At 39.4% G+C, this 18,562-nt stretch overlaps 2 protein-coding genes across 6 annotated transcripts in view; one reads left to right on the forward strand and one right to left on the reverse strand.

Moving 5' to 3' along the window:
- The window catches only part of LOC129730045 (tropomyosin-2), a 131,985-nt gene extending 129,388 nt beyond the window's left edge, over positions 1-2,597 (forward strand). For all 4 annotated transcript variants that reach the window (XM_055689043.1, XM_055689035.1, XM_055689039.1 and 1 more), the window contains exon 8: positions 1,872-2,597. In XM_055689043.1, coding sequence (XP_055545018.1) covers positions 1,872-1,954 — 83 coding nt within the window. In that variant the 3' untranslated portion in view covers positions 1,955-2,597. The remainder of the gene's footprint in view (positions 1-1,871) is intronic.
- On the reverse strand, positions 2,584-18,342 carry LOC129730048 (modular serine protease-like). Of its 2 annotated transcripts, none has more exons than XM_055689060.1 (5): positions 17,948-18,342; positions 4,425-4,722; positions 3,836-4,365; positions 2,910-3,773; positions 2,584-2,847 (listed from the first exon to the last, which is right to left on the reverse strand). In XM_055689060.1, the coding sequence occupies exons 1-5, from the start codon at positions 18,042-18,044 to the stop codon at positions 2,636-2,638; spliced, it is 2,001 nt and encodes a 666-aa protein (XP_055545035.1). In that variant the 5' UTR covers positions 18,045-18,342; the 3' UTR covers positions 2,584-2,635. The 2 variants fall into 2 exon arrangements, with proteins under 2 accessions (XP_055545035.1, XP_055545036.1); XM_055689061.1 differs by lacking the exon at positions 17,948-18,342 and adding an exon at positions 17,682-17,892.
- Positions 18,343-18,562: the final 220 nt, after the last annotated feature.

An 18,562-nucleotide genomic window follows, 5' to 3' on the forward strand; every position in this document is an offset into this window, starting at 1 on the left:
AGCGGGCCGTATACTATTCCGGAAAACATAGTGAGAAGGATGTGCGAAGACGAGAGCACCTGGAGAGCAGTCATCACGGCTTTCTCAGATCGTTTTCACGCTGCAAGGCACCAATCGACGGAACAGCCATCGAAATGCCAGTGATGGCTAACCTTGCCTTTACAAAGTCAGCCAGCCAAAACGTAGATCGTTATGTTAGAACCCCGCACTGGTATTCGCCAACAAAGATTTCCTGCAACGGTCTCAGTCTATGGAACAGAATAAGGGTCAGATTTTTACGGAATACGGTATTGAGGATGGTTATGCCTCGATAGTTGTTCCAATAGATTCAACATCCCTTCTTATAGATATTTGAAGCATATGAGTCCTTCTGACCAGTCCGTTAGAAATTTTTCCTCAGACTATACCTTCAAGCTAATTAGGGGAATTGCATTATACAGCCGCTCGCGTTCGACTTTCAAAAGTTCGACCTGTAAGCCGTCCTCTACAATTTGTAAAAAAATGCAACATTAAAGGAACCTATTACAACAAGTGAACAAATTTTCAAGACGAGGTTGCCATACGATGGGGATTTTTTTTCTAGGTAGCAATTAGTTCTAGTTACCGATTTACTTCAGTAAACATTCCGCATAAAAATCTTAGTTTTATCAAAGTTTTATAGTGCCCATACAGCAAAAAAGTGCTATAAAACTTTGATATAACATCTTTTGCTACTTGAGAGTCACTGCAATGGATAGTGAAAAAAACACAACTCAAAGGAGAAAAAACCTCTACCAAACGCCGTCTAATGACAAGCCCGAGTTGCATTCTAATGTACAATGGTTTTGTTTTTGGACGCACTCATCGCTTTTAGTAGCATGCTTTAGTCCCGAGCAATGCGTAGATCACACACCTTTATAGTATCGTAAGCAGGCTTGAAAATAGTCATAATTAGAGATACTCTGATGAAGAGAGATAAGCGATGTAAAAACCGCCAATTTGGCAACTAGGTTTCACATGTCAGAGGTGCTAGATCTTTTCTCAAAGCGCAATGTTGACTAACTTTGTCGTTCGACTCGTATAACTGATGGTGACGGTGGAAATCCTGGGGGATAATAAAGTGCATCACAGAACCGTGAAGGTGTTAAATTTTATATTTATGTTTAATTTTATACACTTTCACCATAACTGATAATTTTTTTTTGTACCTGATAGCAATATCTCTTAATGTGTTACCTTTCTTGATCGTTTAGCTCGGATTTTGACATGTTCGTTTGGCTCACAACATTTTCTTCGCATATCCCTTCCTCTGAGTATTGCTAGTCATGGTAGAACAATTTTTCATTGCGATAATCGTCTTCTTTTACTTGTGACGTTGATAAGGCTCGATTTCTGAATATATTCTTGAACAAACATGCCACCGCGACGTTTTTTTCTCTAAGCGTATTCTGACATTATTTCTAGAAATGAAAAAATGAATGGAAATGTCTTATATCATTCATATGCTAATAGAATTTCTCAATAAAAATAGAATAAAGTGGACAGAAAAAAAAAACAGAATAAGTCCAACGATTAGAAGGTGAGGATAATTGAGCGTTCATAACTAATATAGTAAACACCCAATATTAAGTTGAGTTTATCAGTTAAATTAAGAACGATTTAGGCTTTTTTAAGTTAATTCGTCATTTGATGATTCGCGCCGTGTCAAGTTTTAAATGGTAGATATCTCGGTCCCTCAGTTCAAACATGTAGTGAGTTATTTGAAACTTCTATACACATGAATCAAAAAATATAAAAGTGGAATATGCGAACTAATCAATTTGATCTTCGAACACACACACATCCATCAATTTTTCTTTACTAACCCGCTCAAATTAATGTTTTTTTTTCAGACGATTTCAACAAGGAGAAATCAAAGTACAAAGCAATTGCGGCCGAATTGGATCTAACCTTTGCCGACTTGTCCGGATACTAACCGCATCCACTAAATAATCAGCCATCACATTTGTTTTTCGGATCACCATTCAGACTAACCAAGAATGACCTCCTAGTCTTTGTAGGCCGGAGACATTTATTTACAAGTAAACCGGTGACCAATTTCTCGGACGATCGCACTCGTATGTATGCACACCAGGACAGTTATTCGTTTATGTATGCCGCATCCGCTTAGCCCGTAAGCTTTGAATCGGGAAAAACGAGAGATTTTGTTGCTCCTGCCGAATATCTTCAAAAGATTTTTTTAAGATCTATAAAAAAATATAATTCGCTTAACTGCCTTTGATTGTTTCCAAGCTTGCTAGTTTTAGTCTGACATTTGAGAATTGTAAATCAAGTGCACCGTTTTTGATATTAAATCTTTTACATTCCATTATTTGTAAGGAGTCGTAAGAACGGAAACACAAGTTTTCATTTTTACAACAAAGCCATGAATTGAACCAAAGCAGAATGCTACGTGTTGAACCCAGCGCCGAAGTGATGATGAAATAATAATTATCGTAAAGCTTTTGTGATTGATAAACAGATAGAAACCTGAATGGAATCAATAAAATAAAATCGATGAAATTATATCTTAGTGACATTCCGACGAAACTACAAAATAATAGATAAATCGAAACACATAGAGTTGTTTTATTTATCCGAACATCTCTTGAAAATCTTAAATAACCGGAAATCGACTTTCAGCGTCCAGTACCATCGGGATATAGTTCTGTACCTCAGTAAAAGCAACATATTTGTTGTTATCACAGCTTCCGCTGGCTGACCGGGGCGCAGAACTAACGACGCCATAAAGGTAGTACACTGTTTCACCAGCAACTTCCTTGCCGAGAGCGAATCCTCCTCCGCTGTCCCCCTGACATACACTAGTTCCTAAAAAATAAATAAAAATGTTAGATAAACTTTGCGTCATTCTGTTGAAAATTTTGATCTACCCGTCTGGGGATCACCGGCACAAAACTTATCACCCGTTAGAAATGGTCGATAGGAAACGGGTGAAAAATCTCTACAAGTGTAATAGTCTACGGTTGGGATATCGACCACCTTGAGGTTTGGACTAAGCTGGCCGCCCGAAGTCGTCAGTCCCCAACCAGCAACCCGTCCGACACTGTGTGCCTTGATTCGCTTCTCGCTTTCAGTCCTTAAGTTTCTCTCCAAACAGATCGGTCTCACATACGACTTGAACACAATGAAATCTTGCAGAACTACAATGGCGATATCCAGATTATAGTATCCGGAGAAGTCCTGATATTGGGGTTGTGTGATCAGCTCTCGCACACGAATAATCTGAGCTGGCAAGCTCTCAACCGCATTCAACTCTCGCCGATACTTTCCGACGGTCAACACAAACGACCTGATGCTGTGAAATGACGTAACATCCCAGAAGCAGTGTGCAGCTGATACTATCAATCTCTCAGTAAGTATTGTTCCACCGCAAATGTACTGCCAGTCGTTTGATTTCAGATCGTCAATGGTGCCATTTTCCAGATTACGATAGATGCCTGTGTGCCAAGGAACCTCTGCAATGGATGCGTTCTTACCTCCGATAATGTAAGCTTCTGCATCTGGTGTTGGTGTCCCACAAACGGGTTCACAGCGGAAGACGGAACTGGTCCACGCACCGTCGATGCAGGTAAGCGTTTCGTTTAACGGACCATCCGGTTTCTGATATCCTATCTTGCAGTCGATACGGACTCTAGTCGTTGGAGGAAGTGGACGTTTACATGTGATCTGTTTGCGTTGGTATTCGCAAGTCGGCTGAACCGTGATTCCATTGATTGGAATTTCCGAGCAGTATCCTGAAATGAATTTAGGCGAAATAATAGTTGAAATTTCCGAAGTGAAAGATTTGCATCCTTACGCTCGCATAGTGGAAACGGATCCAGCCAAGCACCATCTAGACAGGTGATAGTAGATACCCCTTTAATGGTGTATTTGTCATCGCACAAAACGTGCACGGAGTTAAAGTTCTCAATGAATTCTCCACTGCTAATTAAAATATTTTTAGCCGTTTCATCAAGGACAATATTACCGTTTGTTGGTTGCGCAGGTACCAAGCAGGATCCTGGTGCTCCAGTTACGGAAGGCGATGGTGTGGTTGTAGTCGTAGTTGTTGTAGTCGTACTTAATATTCTCGGTGTGGTCGTTGGTGCTGGTTTTCCACAGAGCATCTCGTCTTCATCCGAACCGTCTCTGCAATCGATGATTCCATCGCATTTCGAGTACCCTCCAATACAGGCCCCATAACTACAGCGGAAAGCAAACGACGGACAAAATGTTAGCCCGCAGATTTTCTGCTGTTCATCGGATTCGTCGTCACAATGCGACAAACCGTCGCACACTTCATCGCTTGGAATGCATTGACCCGATTGACATTGAAACTCCGTACTTCTGGAATTAGAGAATTAAATACAATTTCCATTCATAACTTCGCACTGTAATTAACTTACGAACAATTCCCGGAGGTAAACAGCGTTTCACTATACCCAGGGCAGTGCAGATGTTCGTCGGAGCTGTCGACGCATTCCTTGATTCCATTGCACATGGCATTACCATCAACGCAGGCACCGTACTGACATCGGAAGGCATAACTTGGGCAGCGAATGAAGGCACACGCTGTCGACGTTTCATCCGATTTGTCCTTACAGTCGAAGACTCCGTCGCACAGCTGATGCGATTCAATGCACTGTCCGCTAGCACACTTCCATTCGTAGTAGTTGCACACCTTTCGGCGATCTCGGAAGAAGGCTATCGGAATAGAGATTTCAGTGGATCAGTGTTCTATACTTCAGATTTCAAAATATATTATATAGGTTTTATTTGATGTACGTTTGAATTTTATGACAAATATCCTTACAATATTTTTTTTGACCGATGTCGGTCTGATGATAAATAAATAAATGATAATACTTGACTATTCGGCCTTCGGCATTATTCGGTGAGACGAAAATTCTGCTGAACACATTGTTAATCGTATGATAACAAAATAACCAAATGGTTATTGTTGAAGTTCAAATTGTTATTTTCGCTTTTTAACTGTTCATGTGTGAAAATGATTGAAAATTGTTTGATCTATTGCATAAGAAATAATTATTGTTGCGCATATTGAATGGAGCACGCTTATTTTTTCGTTCTTCTTTGACTTGTCAATTAAAAATAATGGTTTTTGAGGATTATGGTTAGCGAACATTATTGCAAATTTTGTGTTACGACTACATTTGCAGTGCTTTTTGTAAAGAATGCAGTGCATGCAATTCTATGAAATGCGAAAAATGAACGAGAACTGAAAATGTGACTTTTGCTCGGATTTAATACACCTCATCCAAACGGGACATTGCGTGGAGATTGCGGTTCATGTTCCGTCTGAATGAGGTATATTCCTCTCTGAGCCTGAGTCACATCCTCAGTTCTCGTTTACCCCCGTTCATAAAACTTTTTGCACTGCGCTTCTATATTGTTTTTTTGATAACTATTGGCCACTGTTAGGCTTATTCGGCCGTAACATATTATTCGGCGAAATCCAATTTTTGCTGATATTCGGCCGGCCGAATATTCGGGCATCTCTAATTTTTACCTAGTAATAATTTCAATATTTAATACTCAAATTACTGGTAGAGTTTAATGAAAACTTATAATTCTTTTTTCTGAAAAAAAGTCTAATTTTTCGCTGAATTATGCGCCCGTGAAAACTTCTCTCAGCTTGTCTTAATCCATTTTTTTTCAATTGGATGAGAAACATTCAATAATTCATTTTTAAAGCTCGAACCGCATCGCGATTTGGAATTCAGAATGGAATTTGTAATAATAAGTTAAAGTGTCGTTAATGTTTAATGTTTTATACATTTATAAATTCAATGAAATACTTGACAACTGTGCCTTTCAATTAGTCCTTCTGGATGAATCACATACAAATGACAAGCGTTAAATCAAATAGCGCACTCCATCTATTAAAGGTGGAAGTTTGCTATGAAACTGCTGGTAATGACATCACTGCGAAGACAGAGTGTGCGTATGTGGTGGTCCAGCCTGTGCGTTCGGCTTGCATGCGCATCGCCAGTACACACTAGCATGAGTCAGTTCAACTTTTACTTAAAAGACTGCGCTTCCAAAACTGTCGTTCAATCTCAGGCAGAGTTCCCAGTCTTCTTGCTGACATTTTTGGTTTTAGTGTCAATCTAGGACAGGACGTGACAAGAGAAACCAAAAATCACCCAAAGTTCTGTCATAGCGAAACCCCTCTCTAATTGGTCGATTTTACTTAGTGCACTGTTAAATTTTATTATTAGTCGGTACGGTTGGCCGTGCCGCGAAAACTATCGGTATATTTTGTTCACACTGTTCTTGCTTACCAAGTGAATGAACAGCTTTTGGTTCAACAATTTTTTGAAACTTTTCCATACACTATACTGTGTAATGTCTATCCCTTTCCGACCGAGCCCACACAATTGTGTAGGTAAAAAATGACTGATAACTAAACCTAAATCGAATCAAGTCCTATGTAAAAACACGTCCTTGCTCCGGTTTTTTATTTTGCGTAGCAGCTGCGATGTTGACACTAGCAGCGTGAAAAATAAAACAACGAATAGGACGTTTAAAAAGCGAGAGAGAAGGTTTTGTTTAAGTCACCCTCTACCTACGCACTTATATAGGCCCGATCGGAAAGGGCTATAAAAATCTACGTATGATAAACAATAGCAGATTCAATTTATGAAAAGCAAGAGGAACCCAAAACGAGTTGAAATTATGGCTGGTTTAAATAAATTTAACATATATCTTTAAAACAATTGAACTAGCATTATCAAATGAGTTAATTAAAATTAAAATCCAGAACTTGGAAAATTCTTGATATTTATATTTTGCTAATTAAACATTTTTGGCAACACTGGCAAGCGTCGTGCCGAAAAATCCAAGGGAATGGTATGGTAGCCTTCAAGCGTTACGAACATCTATTTCTGTACCGTTTATCCCAAAACTACTTTCTCTGCTGTCACAGTTTGCTTCACTTTGTTTTGGGGCACAATTAATAAACTAAATATCACTTAGAATATCACATACCATGTAAAAACCTTGAGAAATTGCTCAAAACTGTCTGATATGCTATCAATAATTGCAGTCAACATTTAACCGGTTTGCCCGAATCGACATAAGAAAAGGGTGAACTGACCATTTTTCGGGTGCCAGTGCCAGTGATGTTGGTAACGCGTCAAATGTATGGTAGCTGACAGCGATGCCATCCCCGTGGAAAAATCACAATGTTTCATGAGGGCAATTTTGAACGAAAAGAAGAATAGCTAGAAGCCACTTGTCACGTCCTGTCCTAGGTGTCAATAGGATCAAAGCGCTTAGCGCCGCAATTGTCCTGTACATTAAACAGTTGGTTGCAAAGTCCGTGTATATTGAACAGAAGGATAAATTCCGAATCGGAATGTAGTACCAAGGCTTTGCCCTAGGGGCTAAATACCTTTATTTTCATGAAAAATATTTCGCTAATATTGCACGATATTGGTTGATATATTTTGAAATTTATCGTTTATCTGTCAATTGACATCCTCCAACGATAATGCAACGCTTGATGTAACGGCAATGGGCTATGATATAGATAGAGGGGTGCCCGAAAATGGAACGGTACATACTTTTTAATATTAAATATTGGGAATATTTCGCAATATATCAATAGTGTCTTACCCCTAGGCTTTGCCTTTTTACTAAACAGCTATGAGTTTGTTTCTTCTACTGCGTAAAATGTATGAACTTTTAGCTCTAGTTTAAAAAATGCATTTATTTGCTTTCCTGGAGTTTGTAAGTTATATCCAAAATTGATTTTTAACTAGTAATTTATTTATCTAGTAATTATTCATTCGTACATTTAGTTCAAACATAAGATTCTTAGGTCTCTAGATAAGTATGGTGTTGAATCACAATTGGAGCAATCCGAAAATGTACCATGATCGGAACAATTTTTCATATGCGAGATAGCTCCACTATTTAACGAGAATTTTTTTCAAACTTTCACCGGTATCATCAAACAACTTCTTCTGATGATGTTCAGAAAGTTTTGTTAAGATTTTTTAAGTAATACTATTAGTAAAAAAGTTTAAAAAATGATCCATTTTCGAGCACAATTCGCCCTCACTATTGCTATCATGCCTTGTTTTCAAGTAGTGATAATGGGATCGATTATTCGAAAAAATACGGTATATTTTTCAGTAAAATGCTTCTGTAACATCTTAATTTTTTGTAAGAAAACCTCTTGGGGGAAATATTTGCTTTAAAGTTGAAATTATTGGTGGAATGGGAAGGCACGTTTTGTATCATGATAGGAACAGCTGAGACTTCACAGCTCCACTTTGTCTGTGCTTGACATAATGATTGATCTTACGTAAGTACAATAAATGGAAAAGTTTTTGTTAGAAAAACTTTTTTTTTAGAGTGCCCGTTTTGAAATGTTGAGAATATTTTTAGGCAATAAAATTGTCCACCTGAAATTCCTTGACTTGAAATGGATCTGAAACAAAATGGCTCACCTTGTTCCGATTATGATACAAACTATAGTAGGATCATCAAACTATAGGGCATCTAATGAAATAATAATATGTTTTTACTCCTGGCATACCCTTCTCAAGTGCCAAGCGAGCATCCCAAAAATCCAACTAAAACTACGGCAATACTGTGCAACACAAAACTTCCGATTAAGTTTTAAACTTGGATAACGGCAACAACTGTTGTCTGGAAAAAATAAATATACTTTTTGAGATATTGCGATACTTCGTCAAAAACCCCAACAAACACAAATGTTTACCGATAATAGTGTCGTCTGCGATCAATGAGGTATACACAGGTGAGGACGAAGAAAACATTTGTCTATATTAGCAACAAAAGAGAGGCAAAACACGTACTTTTGGTTTGTGACGTAGGTCTCTGACAACGGGCAAATGCCATTTGAAACGGTATTCCGAATTGTTTAATGGCGTAGGTATTTTCAGCTTAAAATATTCGAAACTTGTGAAAAAGTCTCGAAAAAATCTACCGAACAAAGTTTTTTCGACAATCTTTTTGTAGTTATACATCATCACAGTTAACAACACAGAAGCCGTTTAAACCTGAGACTCAAATCATCTCCGTACCTTTCTATATTTTATTGGTCCTCGGTATTTGTTCCAGCTCGAAAAGCTGTCAAAGTTTGATTTAATCTGCTTCTAGTAGTTGAAGCTAATCCGCGTAATGTTTTTCACTCACATCTATCGGAATTGCTGTTGTGTCATGTATTCTCGCTAAAAGTTACAAAAAGCTTAACGGAATGAAAAATGGCAATGGGTGGCTGTGGGGAGGGTTATATCAAATTTGGTAAACCGACCATGTATATTATGTTCATTGGCCCAAAAAAATGATCAGTGCAAAATTTCAGCTCAATCTCAGATAATCAGAGCGCTCTAAGATGTAATTTTCCGACCCTCGAAAATCTACTAAGGGGGAAGTTTTTTTTCGATGCCGAATGACTTGAAAATGTATAAAACGTCGAGATCTAGTGTTATCTCGGAAAAAAAAAATTTGACCGAACATCGACCTTATGGAACTTAGCCGTTTTCTGGGCAACCGAAGGCTTAACATGCACACTTAAAACTGGATCCCGAGCTCGGCTGATAAAATATCCGAGTTCACTCGGCAACTTTGGGATTTAAACGATATTTCAGCAAGAAAAAACCGGTTGCCGAAAGTCGTCAGATTATTTGTCGAGGCTTCGACAAAAAAACTAAGCTTGATGAATTTTTGCCGAATTTATCGTTAAACACTGTTTATGCCGAGGTCAGCAAAAATATTACAGATATCTCGGCACGAATTTCACTCGTTCCCGAATTTCGGCAACACAGCTGTCATTCTCATAAACCATTGGCCGCCATTTCTCTTTGTCCAAATTTCTACAAACGAATTAAGTACGTTGTATTAAACAGGAAGCGGATAAAAGTTTTGCTGAAATTTGTGAAACTACAGATGTTTTCAAGCCGAAAGTCGAAAAAAGTGTAGTAGAGATTCATGGGCGTAGCCAAAATTTCAAATAGGGAGGGGCAAGCTCTTCAAAATTTTAGAAGTAAAAAAAAGGTACACTAAGGTCGCTTTTTACGCGGTTGTTTTTACGCGGGTTTTTTACGCGGCTTTTTTCACGTGGATTCCGGAATTTACGCGGTTTTTTACGCGGATTCCGGAATTTACGCGTTTTCTTACGCGGTTTTGAAAAATAGAAATAAATACTAGTCTCTAGTGATTGTTACATCAAGGCAACCAGTGAAAAGTTGTTTTTGACATTAGAGTGGAAAATTGGATTATTCTTTGTCCAACCTCGAATATAAATAGATGTTCTTTACTAAAAACTCTTAAGTTCATTTAAACCTTTGGACATATTATCCTGGCGACGAGGATCTCAAGAATCCACGAACATGGCAGAAGATAGAGTTGATCAGCAGCTGCAACCGGGAATTCAAGATAAGATTCACAAGATGGCCCAAATTTTACAGCGGATAGCGGTCCAGCAGCAGCAGCGTCAGTATCAAACCCCGGAGCAGATTGTGGAGTCCCTCTCTTCAAACATCATCGAGTTTGTCTTCGACGAAGAAATCGGAGTTACGTTCGGACGTTGTTGTTTAACCGCTACCAGGACCTCTTCGAGAACGATGCAGGCCAGCTGAATAATGCGGCGACGGTACGTTTACTTCTCCGGAAGCTGGACACCCATTCGCACAGCCGCTATCTCAACTACATCCTGCCAAAGCTTCCCAAGGACGTAAAAATTGAAGACACAGTTAAGATTCCCAATAAAATCTTCGGGCATCAAACGTTGTTGACCATCTGACGATGAACACTCAGCAAGCAGAGAGCACTCAACCGCTGTTCAACCATTGTTGACCTCATCCAGGTTTCGTTCAATCGTGCGCGTTTCACATGGTAGAACAAGTGCAACTTGAATTACTTTCTCAGTCGCATGGAAGAAAGAACGGACTTTAGTTAGCAAGTCTAAAAGATCCAACTCTTCCAAGTTCTTACGGTCTGCTCTCATGCTGCTGCAATGTTTATACAAAACTTCCACCTCTCCAACAAAATTGACAACTTCATAAAAAATTACGAAATTTTCGGTTTTGCGCTTGAACTCTTCCAACGACATGCGTATTACGTTAGCGGGATGTAGCAAGGACAACGCGTAGGCAGGTGCACTATCTTCATCGAACCGTGTTTCAAGTGAGGTTACAAGAGAATCAAGGTAAGGAATTGTCACAGCTCGGTTCCAATACTCCAAGCTAGTTGATGCAGGCGGATTTGTCCGGTACTTTTGCCGCTGCAATATCCTTGGAGGATCAATTGAAAAACCTGTGCAATTACACGTAACATAGCGCAAGCATTGCAATCAATTATTTCTGATCTGGCTGATACTCAACATTTAGAGGGGGGGCAACGGCCCCCCCTGCCCCCCTCTGGCTACGCCTATTTAGAGATTTGTGAGAAGTGGCAGTAGTGTACTTGTAAGAATCGTGTAACGCCTGTACAAACAAGCACTAAGCGGAAAAAACACCTCAAAGTGAAATGGTTGCGGTTCAACAGAAACTGCAAGAGAAGGACGTGAAACTTGAATATTTCGTAAACATTCAATATTCAAAATTAATAAATTACTTTCTAAGTAAAACTCAACGAGCTTATAATTTATATTTTGAAAGAAAACTACTGAATTCTCAGCGAAATTATTCTCTGCAATTGGATTCCGCTGGAAAATCGCCTATATTATGCTGAAACATTCAGTTTATATAACCGAGAAGTCGTTAGACTAGTATGCCGCCTCTCGGTTATATCTGCCGAAAGCGCAGTAAAATGCGTACCGAGATTCTCGGCATAAAATGACATCTGTCAAATGCTGGTTTTCCGAAATTCTCGGCAAAATAAATTCAGCCGAGATGGTTGTGAGCATTCGGCTGTCCAAATCTCGGCACAAATAATGCCGAGAATCGGCGAAATTTTCTCAGTGTGTGGAATATTTTAGAACTGGATCCGAGGGGCGAGACAGCTTTTATCTGAGTTACTCTTATGCTTGGGAGTAACTCTAATTTACTCAATATTATTCCGAAATTTCCAGATGATTCACATCTTCGATTACCTTGAGAACAAGAAAAATATATGAGCGGTGAGACCGAGTAACATTCATATTTAAATTCGCGGTGGGGAAAAGGTTTTAGGATGGATATTCATAGACACGAGAGTTACTCAGATTTGCTCTTTATTTTTCACGTTTTCTCAGAAAAACTCAAATTTTCTTACTTTTATCTGAGTTGCTTTTTTACTTGGGAGTTACTCTAATTTACTCAATATAACTCCGAAATTCTCAGATGATTCACATATTTGATTACCTTGAAGGCAAGAAATATATATGAACGGTGGGACCGAGTAACATTCATATTTATATTTGCGGTGGGAAAAAAGTTTAAGGATGGATAATCAGAGACACTAGAGTTACTCAGATTTGCTCTTTATTTTTCAGGTTTCCTCAGAAAAACTCGGAAAACCTCAAATTTAATCACTGTCTCACCCCTCGACTGGATCCTAAAATGACTCACAACTCGTTTCAAACCAGATGTAAATTATTTTATGTTCATTAGGTATCCTTAACTCAATTTTCATAAGGATGGCTCAATTATTTTTAACTATAGTGTGCTTCCAACCACATTTTATTACTTTTGATACTGCAAAAGTTAGAGAGGAAATATGTCTTCTGGAATAGTTCCAGAACTTGTGATCGCACTCAAATTGTTCGCTTTCGAAATATAAGTGTTACTTCTTCTATTTCATTTGAAGAAAACTGAGGCTGAAGTGCATCGAGAGTTGAAAAAGGTTTACGGATATGCTATTCTAAATGAAACATTGTACCGTGATTGATTCCCATTGTAATTGCGATGTTGACGACTGTCCACGTGAAGAAAGGCCTTTGAAAAACCTTTGAAGGCGCAGAGTTGGAGCAATTGCTCGATGAGGATCCATGTCAAACGCAGGAACAGTTTGTTTCGAAATGGTTTTCTTTATCACATCATGACGGGTGATGAAAAATGGATTCATTGCAGTAATCCAACCAAAATAAAGTCATGGAGCTGTTTAAACCGAACGAAATTATCATTGAAGAACGGTATCGCAGGCATGGAGAAAACACAGCACACCAAAGCTCGTGGGCCCATCTGCTAACAAACACACCACGCAGGGCTATTCGTATTACCCTCCGTCGTTAGCTGAAGACAAAACACTGGAAAGCCATTCGTGAACACGCGAGCCGAGGGTTTTTAACTTCCTCACATGAGGCAACCGGGGGCTCGGAGTTTCGGGGATCACACAAACATTGGTCGCCACGACGAGATCACGAGAGCACTGAAGGGCAATGAAAATACCCTCCATGGCATCGCCTAAAACACACACGCAGTAGTGTGGTGGGTTTGGACATGCCTGCGGTATCGACATCAATTCATGCGATGAGGCCGAGCACTGCGCGAGAAACGGCCGCATACAAATAAAACATGCATTTCGGCATAGCTCGAGTACAAATTAAGCAAATGGAGCCAAATTGGGTATGCAACGTTTTTCGTAACGATACACCCCATTCCCTGAGAGGGAGATGGGAGTTGTATGGGGGCAATGAGGTATACAAGGGGAGGAAGTAGAAGACATTTGTCTGTATTAGTAACGAAAAAGAGGTAAATAGAAGCACGTGTTGGGGTTGTGACGTAGAACTCCAAAAACAAGAAAATGCCATTTGGAATTGTGTTCCGCATTGTTTCACGACGCAGGCAGGCATTCTCAGCCGTAAACTGTCATAACTTGTAAAAATTTCTTGAAAAAAATGTACCGAACATTGAATTTTGGGCATTGTTTTTTGACTTCTACGTCATCACTGTTAACAAAAAAGAAGCTCTTTAAACTCGAGACTCAAACCATCTCCGTACCTTTCTGTATTTCTTTGGTATGGGGGCTCTTATACAAACAAAAATACAAATTTATATATAACTCGAGAATTAATGGACTCAATTAACCACAAATCAATCTTGGAAAGTGAGTATTTGAGAATAAAAAAAAAGTTTACCTAAATGTTGTTGTTGTGAAATTAAGATTTAAATGCAGCATGTTCAGTGGAAACCTGCATCAACATAAAACTGGTATTTAAATCATCAAACATACTGCATTAAAATTTAAATTTCTCGAAAACTAGAGAAGATTCAGATTTGATGTCAAAAAACGATCTTTAGAGTGGTTAGAAATGTTCAATTTGAGCTAAGGAAACAATAACGTTAACTACGTTTTTTCAGGGAAAACATCAAAATACGTTTAAAACAGTACTAGTTTTGAATATTTTTGCTTCCATAATGTTATTACTGTATCTAGTAAAAAAATTTCTCATCTTTCAAATGAAACTAATAGAATCGCTCTAAGTTGTGAACATCCAAAGTTAGAGCCACTTTTTGGAAGAGTCTTCAAGAAACTTAAAACTTCAGTAACTTCGAGTAGAATAACATTTGGTCAACGGGGGCCTAGTGTGGTTGGTAACGTCTCCGCCAACCACGCTCGACGCCTGGGTTCGAATCCCACCGCCGACATAGGTGTCGATGGTTGTGAGGTGGCGTGATCCACTCACAACCAACCCAACTGGGGTAGATTCAATCCTAGCCGACACCGGGAGATTTTCTGAGGCGAAAATTCTCTGGGATCACGCCTTCCATCGCATGAGGAAGTAAAGCCGTTGGCGCCGGTACGTTAACAAAACGGGTCGTGAGTTAGGGTCCTGGGTGTGGAGTCGCCTCCCTGGGCGTCGGTGATTGGCCACAACAGTGGCGGAACTAGACCGACGGAAAATAAGTGAGAATAAAAAAAAAAAAAACATTTGGTCATATGCGTAGAAGAGGTTTTTACCTCTAATGTGGCCCTCTATCAGCCCCTGAAATACTCCCAACAAGGAACCAATCACCCTGTATATATACTCATCGGCCATATGATCGCATCACATATTAAGGTGAATCCTGATCCTTGCAGAGGTCAACACGGTCCTCAACCAGTATAGGTCATAGTAACATCCCTTCGCTCTTTCCACTTGATTTCAAGAATTTCAATGATTCGGATCAGTTACGGAGTAGCAACCATTATTATGTGCAATCAGTCAAGCTAAGCTAAGCTAAGAAGTCAGAATGGCCGAGTACCACTCAATATGGGTATTTCGGTAACCAGAATGATGCCCAGAGGCTAAGATTGACTTCACATGTTATTTCGAAGCCCAAGATAACGACTTCTGGTTTCTGGAAAACAGTCGAGTATTCAATATTCGTTTTTTCGTGCATTTGTAGACTATAAACAAATCACAAGGTCAATCCTTGGAAGCAACTGAAATTGATTTGGAATTCCCACGCCTTCAAATTAATTAAAGAAAAAGATTGGTGGGCTGGCATTTGCTCGGTCAGTAGTATATTTATAATAATAAAACCACAATTAAAGGGATTGTTACTAAATTTTACACCAAATCCAAAAAAAAAAACAGATTGATGCAGCTTATAGACTGGTATAATCATTAAATCGTTTTTCTTTAAAGGCGACTTTAAACGAAATGCACCGTCAAAGGCGAACGATATCGATAGATGATCTGTGACTTTTTACTGCTCATATTGGAAGGTCTGAACTTGGTTGACTTGTGGTTTCAACAAGACGGCTCCGTTTGCCACACAGCACGCATTCAATGGACATTTTAAAGAATGAATGAAGTTGGTCACCCAGATCATACAGTTCGATTATTTGTGAAATCGTTGTTGTATGTGGATTGGCTCAATACTATTGAGGTCTTACAAGAAAACGTAACACGTGTAAAGGATGATTGTCAGGCCGAAATGCTTAGAAAAACGGTGTCAAAGTAGACCTTCTGTGAGGACTATGAAACATACCAGGGTCAATATTCACATGAAGCAATCTTTAGAAAATCAATTTTTCATTGGAACCGAAGAAAAAGGTGTTTTATACATAACGCATTTTCAAATGTTTTATTTAACTTCTATAAATTAGACTGTCAATAAATTATATCTACGTGGCACGAACATCACTAATAATCGGTCACTTGGAAACTTAAAATCACTTGAAAATTATTGAAAAAAAAAAGAAATACTAGAGTAATAATATTAATTCTGATAATAGAATTTTATCAAGTTTTTTATGGCCGCTAGACACATTCGTGAATTGGTTCCGGAATTACAAATAAAGGACAGGGCCTTGTGGAGTACTTTCATGAATTTTTGAACGATTGCTATAATAATTTCATCCAACTGTTTCTGTAGCCTTTTGAAACCTCAAGTTAGTCTGTCCTTGAATGAGGGACGGGACACGGAGCATATGGACGCTAGGCATATGGATGTTAGGCATAGTATGCTAGACATACATACTGCCAAAAGGCATAATGGACGCGAGGCCGAATGGACGCGAGGCCGAATGGACGCGAGGCCGAATGGACGCGAGGCCGAATGGACGCGAGTCCGAATAGACACAAGGCCGAATGCGATGTGGTACGATCGCATGAGATCCAATTATGTAGTTCAGGTGAAAGAGTTAAAGTTGGGTATAATACTTTTCTTGAAATCATGCGGCGAAGACGCATAATCGAGGACAAGGAAACGAGGCGGCACTAAGCCGCCGTGAATTCCGCAGTCCGAGCCGGTCGCCGACCAGCCGTCGGAAGCGGCGGCCTCTCGCACCCAAACGGCAGATCTACTGGTTTGCTAGGTCTACTCAAACAGAGTTTTCTTCCCTTAGTTAAGTCCGAACGAGCGGTAGCGAGTAAGGACAGCATTCGCTCGAACAGCGAGTCGGCCGAAGGCTGCGAGTGTATTGCTTTCCAAATGACACTTTGAAGCGAAATACATGTTATTGAATGCTGTGATGATGATGACGATAACTACATTCCGCATCACTTCCCCTTGGCCTTGTGTCTTTTCGGCCTCGTGTCCGTATGCATGCCGTCCATTATGCCTAACGTACTATGCCTCGCGTCCGTATGCTTCGCGTCTGTATGCTTAACGGGGTGTCATCCCTTGAATGATTATTTCTGAGAGATAATACAGTAATTCAAAAACCATAAAATTTGCCTGCTGAAATTATTTCATAATTTATTAACCTCTGTTTTTATTATCAATATCTCAGCTCTGGAAATCATTAACCAGAATCCTGTTGCTGATTTGATCATCAGATAGAATTTACAAATGTCACAAGAATTTTAATCTGGGGGGGTCGTGGGTGTGGGTGTCGAACACGTAAAATTATTAGTTTTGTCAAGCACATAACGGTTAAAACTGTTTATTTCATCTCGCCCATATTCGATTTTTACTTGTTTTGCTTAATTTCTTCATCGGTCTTGGGGTATTGGTACAAAGATTGCAGCAATAAAACTCTTCCTAATCCACCTATACGGGAAATTTATGTTCACCTCACATTGCATTTTATTATGTTCAACCAGTATATTAGCAAGAATCAATATTAAGAACCCAGTTGCATTGAAACAAACGTTTTTCATTGAACAGCAACCTTTTCCAATAACAGTACTATGTTAATTGTTTTGGACCGAATTTATCGCCTTTCCTTGGTAAGAAAGGTAATAACCTTGTTGTCTCGCTGCGCTTTTTACCAGTACGCCACTACTGAGAATGAATGCGTTGTTACACTACCTGTGCATCAGATAACAAATTGGTAGCACTATTAGGGATGGGAATTCCCTAAAACACGCAATATTTCTATGCATCACTAGTTTTCTACAAACAACTGCAGCCTAAATGACCAGTAATGCAACACACTTCGATAGCTGTTGGTTTTGTAATTCACCATGACTGAAAGGTCAATTTTAGCTGGGTTATCAGCTGCTCAGAATTCACGTTTCTAATTATTAGCTTATTTCAAAAGCGCACAATTTAACTACAAATATTGTTGGACGTACACTGAATTTGTAACTGCACTGACGGCGTTATGAATTCGTTCGCGATCCAGATCAACACAATGCATTTCCACGCTGTTCCTGTGTTGGGTTTCCACATTTAGTATGCGTTTGTACGCACTTACACACTTAATACCGGAGTTCTGATTTTTTCGACCAAAACAAGCACACTGAAGTTGGAGTTCATAGTTCCGAACGGTTGACTGGACACCGTGATGCTTCTTGCGAGAATCGTTATCTCCGACAGAAGCCACTTGCTAGAGGTAGCAGTAACTGATGAAACCTGTTTGGCGCAGGATTGGGATCCACTAGAATGAGCGAAGAAGGAAGCTTTAAAAAAGCGCGTGCTAACTTCGTGAACTTGAATTCTTAACTGCGATGATGCGGTGACTGCATCATTGTGAACGGGATGGCAGAGAGGCAAGCGATGACGCTTGAACGATAGACACTGATGACGTTTTTGATAATTCATTCAGTAGTCGATCGCTTGTTTAGCCGTTGAACGAATCACACGCAACTATGTTCTACGAATTTGTCGATCGAATAACAAGTTCGGTTCACTTGATAGGGGATGTCGAATCAAGCTGTTTATACTTGATATTTCAAGCTACAGTAGGC

This window comes from Wyeomyia smithii, chromosome 3, assembly GCF_029784165.1.
Source record: "Wyeomyia smithii strain HCP4-BCI-WySm-NY-G18 chromosome 3, ASM2978416v1, whole genome shotgun sequence".
NCBI classification, from domain to species: Eukaryota; Metazoa; Arthropoda; class Insecta; order Diptera; family Culicidae; genus Wyeomyia; species Wyeomyia smithii.